The sequence below is a fragment of the Chelonoidis abingdonii genome, chromosome 10 (genome assembly GCF_003597395.2).
Source record: "Chelonoidis abingdonii isolate Lonesome George chromosome 10, CheloAbing_2.0, whole genome shotgun sequence".
Lineage (NCBI taxonomy): Eukaryota > Metazoa > Chordata > Testudines > Testudinidae > Chelonoidis > Chelonoidis abingdonii.
In genome coordinates, this window is record NC_133778.1 from 37,346,129 (window position 1) to 37,359,538 (window position 13,410).

Sequence of the window (13,410 nt, forward strand, 5' to 3'; positions counted from 1 at the left end):
AATTTGCTAACGGCATAAATCCAAGATAACTGAGAACTGATAGCATTATTCATCCAAGCTCAACACTGATAACTTTCATGGGGCATTCAGCGTTGCAAATTATTAATGACAAACCTTCTGATCAGAAAAACACCTGTTAATCTGTAGTTATGCAAATACATTATATAAACTAGAGCAAACTGCAAAATCATGAGACGAAGCAATTCGTCAAAAAACCCTTTATTGGAGCAAAGCAAAGAATATCCTACAAATTAAAATGTCTGTTCTCTCTCTTTGAGTAGCGTACACTCTGCTTCAACTAAACTTCCTGCTTCGGCATTCAGCAGAGTATTTTGATCGCCTTTTCACATTTTCTTAGAGCTTGTTCTTCAAGACAACCCTTAAACCAGACCAAACACATCCCAATAGAAATAATTTTGAAAGCGGTGCTTACTCGTGGCTTAATGGATCAGAAAATGCCTCGCATATAGGCGACAAAACAGGCAGGGGCAGTTCGCAGCCACAGTCAATGCAGTTAGTGACCTACCCTCGAAGATATTTGAGTGCCTAAATGAATGCTGCGGATATTATTGTCCGGAACACTTTCTTTTATGACTTCTCAAGTCATTTGGTGGCGTCTGGGCTATGGGGAGCCCTGTAATAAGGCAGAAATGAATGAATTCCTTACCCGCTCGCTGCACTGGAAGAAGGCAGGGGAGCCGAGGAGGGTCGCTGTAATCCATTAGACGAGTTGGTAGCAATCCGAGCCGCATAAAATAAAAAGGCAAAAGGCAATGGGCTAACAGGTACAGGGAGAGAGCTCTACCCAAAACAACCTGGCTTCGGGAGCCAGCCTGGCAGACTGGGACCTTGCCACTCGGCAGCGAGATGCTCGCTTATGAGTCCTCAAAATAGCTGGAGGCTGACAAGGTAGCAGCCCGCAGGAATCGGGCGAGGGTTTTTTTAAGAGCCCTGGTCTAAAATGGATCAGTACACAAACATCAGAGCGACTGTAATACACCTCATCGGAGACAAAGGTTAGAAAAAGAGGGGTTGAGGCTCTCAGAAGGCAGAATGCAGGGGGAAATTCGCCAGGGAAATCAGGAAAAAGGCCATGAAAGCCATCACTGCCTGCACATGACCAGCCTCAGCCAATGACGAGCCCAAATAGGTCATAAAAAGGTCTATTACCAAGTTGTAAATTTTCTTCAAACAAAAAGGAATTTACTGCAATTCCTTGCGGATTTTGCACATACTGCTTACCAGCGCCATGTTTCTTTTGCTTGCTCTTTCTCTCTCTAGCTTTATTTCCCCTCTTTCCTCTATTTCCCGTGACATGGCAGATCGTCTGCACGTTCTGACTGGGTCGTGTAATCAACCCCACTGGAGAGTTGCACTCCCAGGCAGAGAAGTTATGGAAGGAAATACAATATAAATCCGGGTTTGTTTGAAGCGTGTTTATTTCCACAAAAACAAGCCTGGGTCCTAAAGCCTCTGGGGTCCTCTCAGAGTTCTGGTGTCAGCGCTATTCAAAGGGGAGAGGCTCTTCCCTACCTGTTATCTACATTTCTCGGTTTTCATATACCAGGAGTGCTGGAATTTATTCTGAATCAGTTTTTTAATGTATATCATTTATATTTTCCCCCAACAAAAAGAAGTGGAACTGCTTTAGCGCCCACTACTGAACTCAAGCTCACTGATAGCTTACAGATAAACTGATCTGGAATAACTCCTTCTTAACCAGTCTCAAATTTATAACGCACACTGGTAGCTCGGTGGCTTCTTTAATTCGAAGGTGGAATCATTCATGTTGTTCAACTGCTGCGCGATTTTTTCATTTTTACATGAGTTTAATTAACCCGTTTGCATTTGGAGAAAACAGCCATGTGTATGACATTTGCTGCTCAGAAAAAAAACAACTTTGATTTCTTAAAAAATGTCCCTGGATCTATAAATGCAGACCGGAGCAAAATCGCCTGACATTCTTGGGTGTTTCCTCTTCATATTTTGACGTTAGGAAACTGCTACGAGTCCTGTTCTATCAGCATCCAATATAATTGTGCACACAAATGGAAAACAGAGTTAAAAATAAAGTATTCTGAAATATATGTACCCTCTTCTTTAATATTCCACATGAGTGAATTACACATGAGCAAAGGGACACCGAAATGAGTGTCACACAAGTGCACACAACAACTTCTATGCACAGAGGTATCAACAGCACAGATATTTTGTATTTCACTCATTTAAAGCACAGATGTTGAAAACTGAAATTAAATCTCACAACCTGTGCAAAAATTAAAGGTGCCATTTTCATAAACTGCTCTTGGGGATTTGTTTGAATTGGCGCTGCATTTGCTAGCACATCAAACCCACTTTTCATTCCAAATGTTGCCTTTCCCTCTGTAAATCACAGGACCCGGATTTCACGGGGCACTACCCTGTCATACTGTGGGCCATTTCGTGCCATCTCTGTGTTTAGCAGAATTCCACACTGATATCCGAGAGCCAAGGGTACGAAATAGCATTATAAACTCATAGAGCCCAAATTAAAAGTGTTGTGGGAGGGGGGCTTTCCCCAAGAACGAATGAGATGGATGCACTCTGGAGTAATATTGTTAGCCCACCGCAAATAAATTGCACAGAGTGCGTGGAACTTAAGTTCCTCTCCTTTGCTGGTAGCCTGTTTATACACCTCTGGAAAAACATGCCAACAAGCAATTTTGTGATAAATATATGTATTTTATTCCCCTTCTTTGAAAAATAGGTTTATTTTAGAATCAAATATTTGTCCACAGAAGTCTTCATCCAGATTGATCCATATCAGTGGGCTAAATAGCCACGTTACAAAGCAACATTCGGGTTTATAGACTATGTTAGTCATTTGTACGCTGGGTCAGACAGTCCTGGCCTTTCAAAATGGCTTTCCCTGGAACAGGATTTTCCTATATGTAATTTAGTCAAGCCAGTTTTGGAGCAAATATGTTTATGTTGTCTCAGGTCAGGGAATATATTTTTAGCGATGATATTAAAAAAAATAGACTATAGAATATCAGGTCGCCTGTAAATCTGCATTACCAAATCACATAGCCTTTGCTGACACTAGGGGGGTACTGGTGTATTTATGCAAATTCATGCAGCAAAATGTTTGCTTCATGGATTTTCTGCAGTCTCCACACGTTTACGAGTTTTAACCAAATTGGAGATTAAATTTTCCACCTTTATCAAATAGATCAGAACAACAGCTTTGCTTGAATCAAGTGTCCTTCAAGGCTGTTTTCTTTAGATGAGGTTCAGTCTGAAGTAACAAGTGGATTTGCCTAAAAGAAGCCAGTTAACCTGAATTTTATAAAATTATCGCCCAGCGCCTGTTTTTAGGCTATATTTCATACCTACTTAGATTGTGTCAAATCCGGGAACACTCTATTCAGTTCGGTGGAATTAATACAGATTTTCAGCGGAGCAATTGAGATTGGAATTTGTTCCTCTAATACAGTTCTCACTACTGGCTGATCCTGCACCACTGAAGCAGGATTGGGACTTGTCGGAACTAGCAATTTGGTCTGAGTAAACAGCGCAGCGCAGGACTCCACACAGATTGGGCTGGAGCGTAGGCCATTTCCGAAACCCACTATACACACCCCTCCCCAGTATACGTTACAGGCAACTGGTGTTTACACAATTTTAAGGTTGATGTCCTCAGCAAAATTTAGATTTCTGCTTCCGTGAGGATATGTCTGTTTATCAACGAGAAAATTTAAGCGTGGGAAGCCATTTGTTGCATCACTGAGCGCGTTCCGTGGTTTCTTTGCAAGAAACATAATTCACGTAATGTGTAAGGGATTATGGGAAGGAGAAGGTCCTAAGCAAAATCTTGCGACTATGAAATAGAAATCTTCACCAAACAAGGATTATTTTCACGCGGTCCGATCAGATCATGCGAAATATCATGCCTCGGAGAAAAAAATAGTATTTTCTCGATCAGGAAAAAAAAAGACATAAAAGCATTATACTAAAGCAGTTAGACTTGCCTGCGTCTCAAGCAAAAGCACGAGTAGCATGGTATGCTTTTCTGATGAGATCCTGGGGGCCTTCAGCCTTATTGGTGAGATCCATTTACATCGCCTGTTCCAAATATAAACATTGTCCTCTGGGGCGTTGTATATCTCTAAATTTCAGGATTAATGAGACTACACTATATCAGCCCCCAAGGGTTTGTTTTCAAACAACCCCGCACGAAATGAGTGAAAAACAAAAGCCAGAAATATACAGATAGCTTTTTTTAGGGGTAAAAAGGGCTTTCCCTTTGTTTGTGCTTGTCTCGATCTGTACTGGTCTAGGGCCGGATTCTGAAAAGACTTAATTACTTTAGTAGCTTTTCTTCATGCTTCCAAACCTAGTAGACACAAGAGTACTCATGTGAGTAAAGAATATTTAGATGAATGAGGTTTAGCAGGCTAGAAGTCCTGTGTTTGGCTGCGCTTTCCTTTAAACATAAAATAAAAGCCCACCTGTCCAATAGCATCGTGCGGGTATGTGCCAGAGTCCGATGATTATACATACATACATGCATACAAACACATACATACATACATACAAACATACATACATACAAACATAAAGCATCACTTCAGAGACATCTTGTGTTCTACTTAGGTTTTGTAACATTTTAAACTTAAAGCAACACTGAAATACTTGATGCATAATATTTTTGAAACCTGAATACTCTTAATTAAAATTGGATTGTAATTTAGCAGTGTCATATATATGTCTCTTACTAAATTAAAAAAATGGAAGTAAACTTTATTACCCTGCTGACAGTTGATGTTCTGTAATATTACAAAGACGTATCATTGTGGAAATGCAGACAGTACATGCCTAATGAAAGCGATCTACATTTTATGAAATAGTCAGAGATGTGTTCTACTATTTTGAATTTTGATCACAATATTCATTTGCAAGAGGCATTGCTGTTTTCAAGAATAACAGTGTGAAGACGTATGGACCTGCACCATTGGAAAAAAAATCAAGATGGATCAAACGATCTTCCCAGGCCCATATTAACACAAATAAATATGGTAACCCTTAAATAAACAAATATTGCAAAAGGGAAAATGGACAAATACCATGCAACTTATGAAAATTACAACAGCAGCTGAAAATGAAAATACGAGGAAAATTCCTGGTGAGATGAGTGGTTTCTAGTAACTGTGAAACAGTAGCAGTGTTGGACAGTTAATTAGCATGGATCCGATCCTGCATTAACTGTGCACCCCAAAACCCCCAATGACCTCAAGAGACTATGTAGAATAGAAATGTAATAGAAATGCAGGAACAGGCCTTCTGAATTATACCATCGGCCTTTCAGGTATTCGCTCAATAGACGATTTAATCGTAACAAAGTTCTTTCTCTCAAATATAGCAAAAAATTAAAAGTCTGCTACCACTGAAATCAATGACAAGCTTCCATAGACTCAGCCGGAACAAGACAAAGGCTATTCTTTTCTTTTTCTTTTTAAACCCTTGTGGCTACCGCACTTTCCATAGACTTCAGGTCACCTGTTCTTTGTTTAAAAGAATGCCGTTTTTCGGCTAGGTTCTTTCGAAATATTTGGCTTAAGCTCTCCCAGCAATACCATATATAGTGAGAAACGATTAAAGGAAAAAGTTACGGAAATTGCAGAGCTCCAGAAGGTTATCGAGCCAATGAATCACAGAAGGGAGAACTGAGAAGTATTACATTTGAATAAAATTATGTTTATTTAATCAATATCAATAATAGAAGGTAAATAGTTTAACAAGATAATTTCTTCAAAATTATTAGATTTCTTTAACTTACTAACATAATATAGGAAAAAGTTTAAAATAGTACAAGTGCACTTGTTCTGATTAATAAAGCATTTTATGTCTCGCTTATTGGTACTTATCATTAGGAAGTTTATGTCGTTGACAGTAATCACCATCTTTTAAACATTGGAAAATTACAATAAAAATATATTGCTACAAATTCGGTATCAAATTTCCATGTAAATAAGAGTATGTGAGTTAGAGATTGTGCCTGATACAGTAAAAACAAAACCACAAAACACAAAGCTCAGAAACGTCAAGCCAATGACATAGGATAATTTGAAACACACGAAAGGACCTTTGCAACAAAGAAAACCGACCGTGTTTCCCAGCATATGTGGATCGTTATTTCCAATAATCTTTTATTAACGTTTAAAAGCCAAACTTAATTCGTCTGGCCTTCAACTCTGTCTTCTTCCAGATCATGTGCTTCCTTTTTGGCCTCCCCTTCCTTTCCCTCCTGCCTGGAAGCTGGGAATTTGTCCTTGTTGTTTTCTTTTTTCCATTTCATCCTTCTGTTCTGAAACCAGATCTTTACCTGCCTCTCGGTGAGTCCTAGCGCGTGGGATACCTCAATCCTTCTCTTCCGTGTCAGATAAGGGTTAAACAGAAATTCCTTTTCCAGCTCTAGCGTCTGGAAACGACTGTATGTTTGTCTTCCTCTCCTCCTACCAGGCGCTGCTGATTAAAACAAAAACACAGGATTTTTCAAAACAAAGAGCTCGTTGCCCTGGGCGCTTATATGTGTCTGTTCAGCTAGATATAACCATACAGCTAGGAGACTAGCTAGGTGCATATAGACGGATCAATACAGATATGTGGCTAGTTAGATATGAAGTTGTGTACAAGGGTACAGAAAAATAGCCGTAGACATTACACTACGCTGCTTTCATTACACGTCAGAACTTACTGGCTCGTTTTATGATCTGATCGCTGGAAAAACACACCCAGTATTTACATTTAAGCACAGGGCTTTTTTGTCACGGGTGTACCTGTATTCATGGGATTTACGCCCTATGCGTATGATCGGAGAGTTTAAGGCTACTCTGGTGTCTCCTGCACCTACGGCACAGACTTTGGTTTCCTCGCTGTGTTACTTTATTCTCACACACCAGCGCGGTCCCAGCACACCCAGAGCCGCAGAGACAGGAAGAGGGAGAGGAGGAGCAGGGAGAAGGGAAAGAAGTTTAGAACTCAGACGTGAGATGGAAGCAAATTGGTTTTGCCAGAGTCCAACCTTGCGGTCTCATCCAGGGGAACATTGGAGCGGGAGACGAGCTCTGATTTAAGTGGTCTGGTTCCTCGCCAATATTAGCACTGGACGATTTACAGTCAGGATATTGTACCAGCTCGGCCTCTTGCTGGGTCGTAAAAAGCTGCTGTCTCTGTAAATTATCGTATCCGTAAAATTTCGCGGGCTCCCCGTGACAGGTAATCCCGCCGCAGGGGGCAGGAGGAGGCGGCGCGGGCGCAGGGGGAGGAGGCGGCTGGTAGGCAGCCGCGGGGCTCCCCCCGGCCGGCAGGTAATAGTCTGGGCCCCCGCCGCCGGGCCCGGGGTGCGGCTGGAAGCCCCGCAGCGCCGCGCTGGGTCCCGTAGAGCAGGGCGGCGGCGTGGCGGCCGCTTAGCTCTGGGCGCAAAGGGGCAGTCGTAGTACGCGGGCCCAGGGGCTCGCCCGCCGCCGCCGCAGCCGCCGCCGCCTTGTACTTGGCGTACAGCGGGTTGACAAAGTAGGAGCTCATGGGCGCTGCCCGCGGCCGGAGGAGGGGGCCCGCGGCCAGCACAGCAGCTGCAGCAGCCGGCGCGGGGGGCCCGCCCCGGAGGGGCTGCCGCGGCCCGCCCCGGCCCGCTCTGCTCCGGGCTGCGCTGCGCTGCGCTGCTGGCGGCGCCGCTGCCGTCCGGCTGCTGCTCTGCGCCGCGGCGGTGCCCAGGGCTGGGACGGACTCGCTCCCCGAATGACCTGCCTCGCTGCTTTTACGGTTTCCTATCAGGCACACACCGCGGCCCCACACACACGCACACGCGCTGCCGGGCAGGGGGAGCTTCGGCCTCGCTTGGCACGTCCCGCTCCCGAGCCACAGCGCAAATACCCCCCTCCCCGCCCCCGCCACCTGCACCCCCGGGGTGTGCTCGGAAAGCGCATATTTAAAACCCCGCGGAGCAGGCCGAGAGATCGGCCCCAGATAACTGCGGGGCGGGTTGATCCAATGGCTGAGCGCGCTGGGGGCCAGACGCCTGCCCTGAGACACAGAGACACCCACGCCTGCCATAAACAGGCAGCTCTGCCAAGGGCTAACGTGCCTCTTCCAAATTCAATGGTAGGGCTAGCGTGCAGGCGCAGGCCTGTGTAACACACGGGCCAAGGGGAGACTTGCGGGAGCGAGGAAAGGCACCTAACCCGGAGAAGCAAAATAAGGGCTGATCGTCTGGCCCTATAGCCACCCATACATCTCCGCTGGAAATGCAACGGGGAGATGATTGTTGCACATGTAAACCCATGCAAAAGGGAAAGGCCCCGGTGTCCTCCGCAGGAGCTCAGGCTATTGTCTAGGACAGCAGAGAGGTTGGAAATGAGATGCACATTTACCCTTGACGCAGTGCACGCATGGCTGCGACTCCCAGGTTAATTGATACTGAATGGAAATCATGCCTATGAATATACTTTCCATCATTTCACCCTGAGTGAACGTCATTAGCGAAGAAAAAAAAAAGAAAAGAAGAATGTGTGGGTGAGCATTAGCATTGCTTGGGGATGGAATAAAAAATAGGGCAGGAAGGTTCTCAGGGGCCAGAGAAGGAAGGAATGGCTCGCAGACTATTTGCATTTCTCGGTGTACAGTACACGCTGCTCTCTCTGAATTCTCTCCAGCTGGATGCCAAGGGAGATTCATAGATTCCAAGGCCAGAAGGGCCCGTTGTGGCCATCTAGTCTGACCTGTTGTATAACACAGACCATAGAGCTCCCCCAAATAATTCATGGAGTATAGAGGCTGGTCAATGTTTGTTCCATCGCTCCATATTTAAAGCTCCACATTATTAAGCTGTTATCTGGGCAAAGAAATACCGGGAATCAGTCAGGTCCCTCCCTACAAATTTAGTGATTCGGTCTTTAAATTCAATTCAAACCAAGATTTGAGCATCTGATCCAGCTCCCACAGGAATCAGTGGCCAAACTCCCGCTAGTTTCAAGCGGTGCAGAATCGACTCCCGATTTTTCCATATTTAGGCAAGAGTTTCCTTAAATAACAGTCAGTTTATAGGATTAACATGAATATGATCTCATTGTCTGTTTAAAACAGGACATTAACATTTAGGTTAAATATTATATAGATCCAGTCAGAGCCATGTGTGACCGTCTTGTGCGAATCGAAAAAAATATTTGTGGTTACATAAAAGAGACTCCAGAATCCTTTCCCATCTCTCTCTGTCTCTCTCACACACATACTTCTCCCTTATGTTATTATGTCCAATAAACTTTATTTTTTTTTCTGTTTATGTAGGTAACATGGTAACTTCCACAAAATGAACTTGTCTATGCATAAAAACCCGAGACAGAAACATATGTCATGGAAAGAATATCCAGTTTAACATAAAACACGTTAAGACAACTTTCGGGGGAAAGGAAGAAATAGAATGTCATAGAATATACAATGCTATTCCGGAGAATTTATTTTCCAGCTCAGCTGTTTTAAAGGATATGGGCGCAGATTATTGTTGGTGTTATGGTTTCTAATCTGTAATTGCTTCTAACGAGTATCCTGTGTTCAGTTGAGTATGTGTGTTCTAAAAACATACTGAATTGCGTATTCTATAAGTGTAGGCGTCGATCCTGCAAATCCCAGTGAAATGGAGTCGTCCCTACTTATGACAACGCATACTTCTTGTGTGAAAAAGGCTGCCCACCTGATTTGCAGAGTAAATCCCAAGATCTAGAAGAGCTACACCGTTTAGGATTTACACCGGCGCAACTGGGAGCGGAGTCACCCAGTAAAAGATTATCCTATTGATTCCTTTTGTGAGATGTAAATGTATGGCTATCGAGACAGACCTTATTTTCCTTGCTATGCTAATTGGGTGTAGGAATATATCTAGATATTGCTTGTGAAATATAGCAATGTATTGTATTTCATAACAGTGTATCTGTCTGTTACGTTCCTCACTGTTCTTTAAAATAAATGTGTTTTATTCCCTGGGAAATTTGCAGGTTTTTTTCCCCTGGATCCGTAAATATTATTTATTATACGCAGATGATCACTCAGAGAAAAATTAGATACATGTTTTATCTTAATGAAACATATACCAGTTCTGACCTTAATAAACCTCGTCTTGTTTGTAAAACACAAGGACAAGATCACAATTTTTTTGAAAAAAAATATCTTTCAAACTTAGCTTCTTACCTTCTTTTACCCTTGGTCTTTATAACGTTTATGTTCATACTCCAGAAGTCTGTAAATTAATCGAAAGAATGCACAAGACGTTTGCTTAATATTCATAAAGAGCTTCAAGTATTTTATGGTTTCAGCAACAAATCCTAGAAAATACAAGGAGCATTTTTTCAACAATAGGCCCAATAAGCCAGCATTACTTATAGCTTTTTTTTCAGGGAACAACTTATAAGAAAAGGCGTTTATCATTGTGTTTATTGTCATAACTTAAATATAATACAATGAGCTGAAACCTCCTGGAAAAACATAGATATTTACATATTTATGGCTTCATATAATTAAACATTGTGCCATGTACGGTGTAGTCTGCAAGAATCTTTTTGTCACCTCAAAACTGCTGATTACGCAAGGTTTTTCTAAGCTATCCATTTAGCTCATAGTAAAAACAGTTACACTTGTTTAATTTCGATTACAAATATAAAATTCGTGATTAAAAGTAGGATTGTCTATATTTTTAATAAAAATATATTCTGCACGAAAGCCAGAAGCATTGTCGGCTCAAGAATAATAAAATGGAGCAACAGCGCTCTCTAGTGGTCAACTGAAATCGTTATCAGCAGCCAATTCTTTTACTTCTCTGTTTATATACTTACTCTACCTTGATTTAAAAGTAGTTTACTTGTTTTAACTCTGGCTTCTATGAATTATATAAATACCATCTCTTATCTTTCACGTTCAACATCTAAAGTTATCTAAACAATGCCTACAAAGCCAAAGGAATATAGAGACCAGCACTCTTTGCACTAAGAGATAGCGTGGAATTGAATTCTATATCCTTAGTCACAAAAAGCTTTTTATTCATAGTTCATAATACCATATCTTTTAACATATATAAACTACTCTTTCCATTTTACCGGGTAAAATTAAGTGTCTTCTATACACAAGGTAGTCAGTATAGACGTCTAAGGTCTTAAATGTTGAAAACCGTTGCTATCCCATTTTTGGTCCTGTTACTTCACATATTACCACACTAATACTAGAGGTTTGGTATTTTCAGGTTCAGAATTTTTCTGCCTTGAACTTGCTTTTGATTTAATTATTTTTGTAGCTGTAAACTTAAGTACAGACGATTCTTTTCACCATCCAGCCAATTGTTTATCCCAAATATATCGAACATTCCGCTTAACTGATTTGTAAATAGTGTATTTCTTATATTTTATTCTTAAAGCTGTCAACGTATAGGAATGAAAATGTCGTGTCGTTGGACACAGAGAGTACTTTGTTTAAATGGAAGTTGTAGGCTACCCAGTGGCTCGAAACGCCTTCATTTCCTTCAGACCATTTGGAAATAAACATACGTTTATACAACGCAAAAAACAGAACAACTTCAACTCTTCCATTTCGATCTGCAAATATTAAAATCAGGTTCTATCCATCTCGCCTTAGTATGATTGCGATTGCTTCCCAGCCTGTGTAACGGAATCAATGCAACAAAGCGTCCCGCTTGCAGTAATACAGTGTACATCAGAGATCAGCCGGGAAAAACGGCTACTTTAAAAAATATGCCCATATTCGTACCAGTATTTATTGCCATCTAGCACTTCTACAAATATAATTTAACAATCAATTAAATGTTAAAACCTCTGTTAACTTTTCGACCTGAGTGTCTTTTCTTGCCCGTATTGTCTTGGCCCAACGGTGACATACTGCAATTTATAGTCCAGATTTTAAGACCGAGTTTTGTCTGTATTTTTGTTTTCTTCTAACAGCCGCAAACATCAAAATAAGACAGTTTCAAAGAAAAGCGCCATAGCATATCGTAAACTCATTAGGTCCAGACGTCTAGCCATCTGAATGGTTTTATTATACTTAGGTTCTTCCTGCTTTAAAAGAATTATAGGTATACGGTAACGAAGAATGGGGAAGCAATGCAACACCTTTTCTTAGCACTATTTGCCTTTCCACTTTTTTCCAGAGGTAAAAACATTAAGGACCAGGTTTCTGCAACTCTTTCCATAATCTTAAACAACTGTTCATAAATATTTACAGATCCTTCATTTGAATGGTTGTTCTCTAAACAAAGCCAGGTTCTTTTACAATGAACTTCATCTTAATTATCTTGATAAAGTCGTGTGTTTATAAATGTTGAAGGCATGAGACGTGTTGCTACATGCTCTCGCCCCTCTCCTCCAGCTGATAACCTGGAAGTGGCATTAATCCATTCTGAAGCTATTAGTGCTCAGATTAAACAGCACAGAGATTCAAATGGCAAAACATAATTAATTAGGCATCATCGTAAATATTTGGCTTTGGAGATCCGTTTCGGAAATATTTCCTAGATTACTCCAAGAGGTCACTTGTGAAACTTCACTGATTTTTGAAAGACAATTTGTGTATAACGTGTTTCCTGAAACATTATGTACCAATATACAACATAAGCTAAACCCCTTGTGATAAACTTTTAGAGAAGGTCGTTGCTGACTATAATAGAAATCTTGTGAATCTTTTTTCTTATCTCTGTAACTACAAACGTAAAGCTGTATTAGTATCTGTGTTGAAGCAGTTTTCATTTGGAGCTATAGCGTGCATCAATCTTCTTTCCAAAATTCCTGTGTACAAAATAACCAAGAGATCAGAGTCTCTATTGCCTTTTTAAAGCCTCGCGTTAATGATAAATTAACCAGTATTCTACATACAAATACTTATTGGAGCATATACCAGACATTGAGAAAATAGTGCATTTATTGTTTTCATATGATTGCGGCTAATTATGAGTGCCAAAAGAAGAGGAAGGCACCCATTGCTTATATAATTGCAGTGATTTCATTTGATCAAGTCAGAGTTTATTATGGAATAACAGACAATAATCACAACAGGTCTTTAGTTATAAACATGTGGTGGCTGATACAACATTTACCAATATTCAGAACTCCAACAATCCAAGGCATCAGTAAATGCTAGGCCTATTGAAAACTGCTTCAGGTATGACACAATCGCCTACAGTGCACGGAAGAAGAAAAAATAAAATGTTCTCATTGCCTCACTCTGGCACCTATTGCAAAGGACAAAATTCAGGACTAGAAAGCAAAGGTTTTGGTAATGGTTTCTTTTAATAAGTCATGGACAACACAATACTGCTATTGATTTAAACAAGTGTACTTCAATATTTATATTTATTATCATAATTATAATTATGTCCTT

The 13,410-nt window shown here is 41.1% G+C and overlaps 1 protein-coding gene across 1 annotated transcript; it reads right to left on the minus strand.

Annotated features, from left to right (window-relative positions):
* Nucleotides 1-5,853: 5,853 nt before the first annotated feature.
* Nucleotides 5,854-7,566, minus strand: HOXD8 (homeobox D8). The gene is given in 3 exon segments (XM_032784523.1): nt 5,854-6,507; nt 7,064-7,412; nt 7,414-7,566. Coding segments are annotated over 3 exon segments (798 nt in total). The 3' UTR covers nt 5,854-6,211.
* Nucleotides 7,567-13,410: the final 5,844 nt, after the last annotated feature.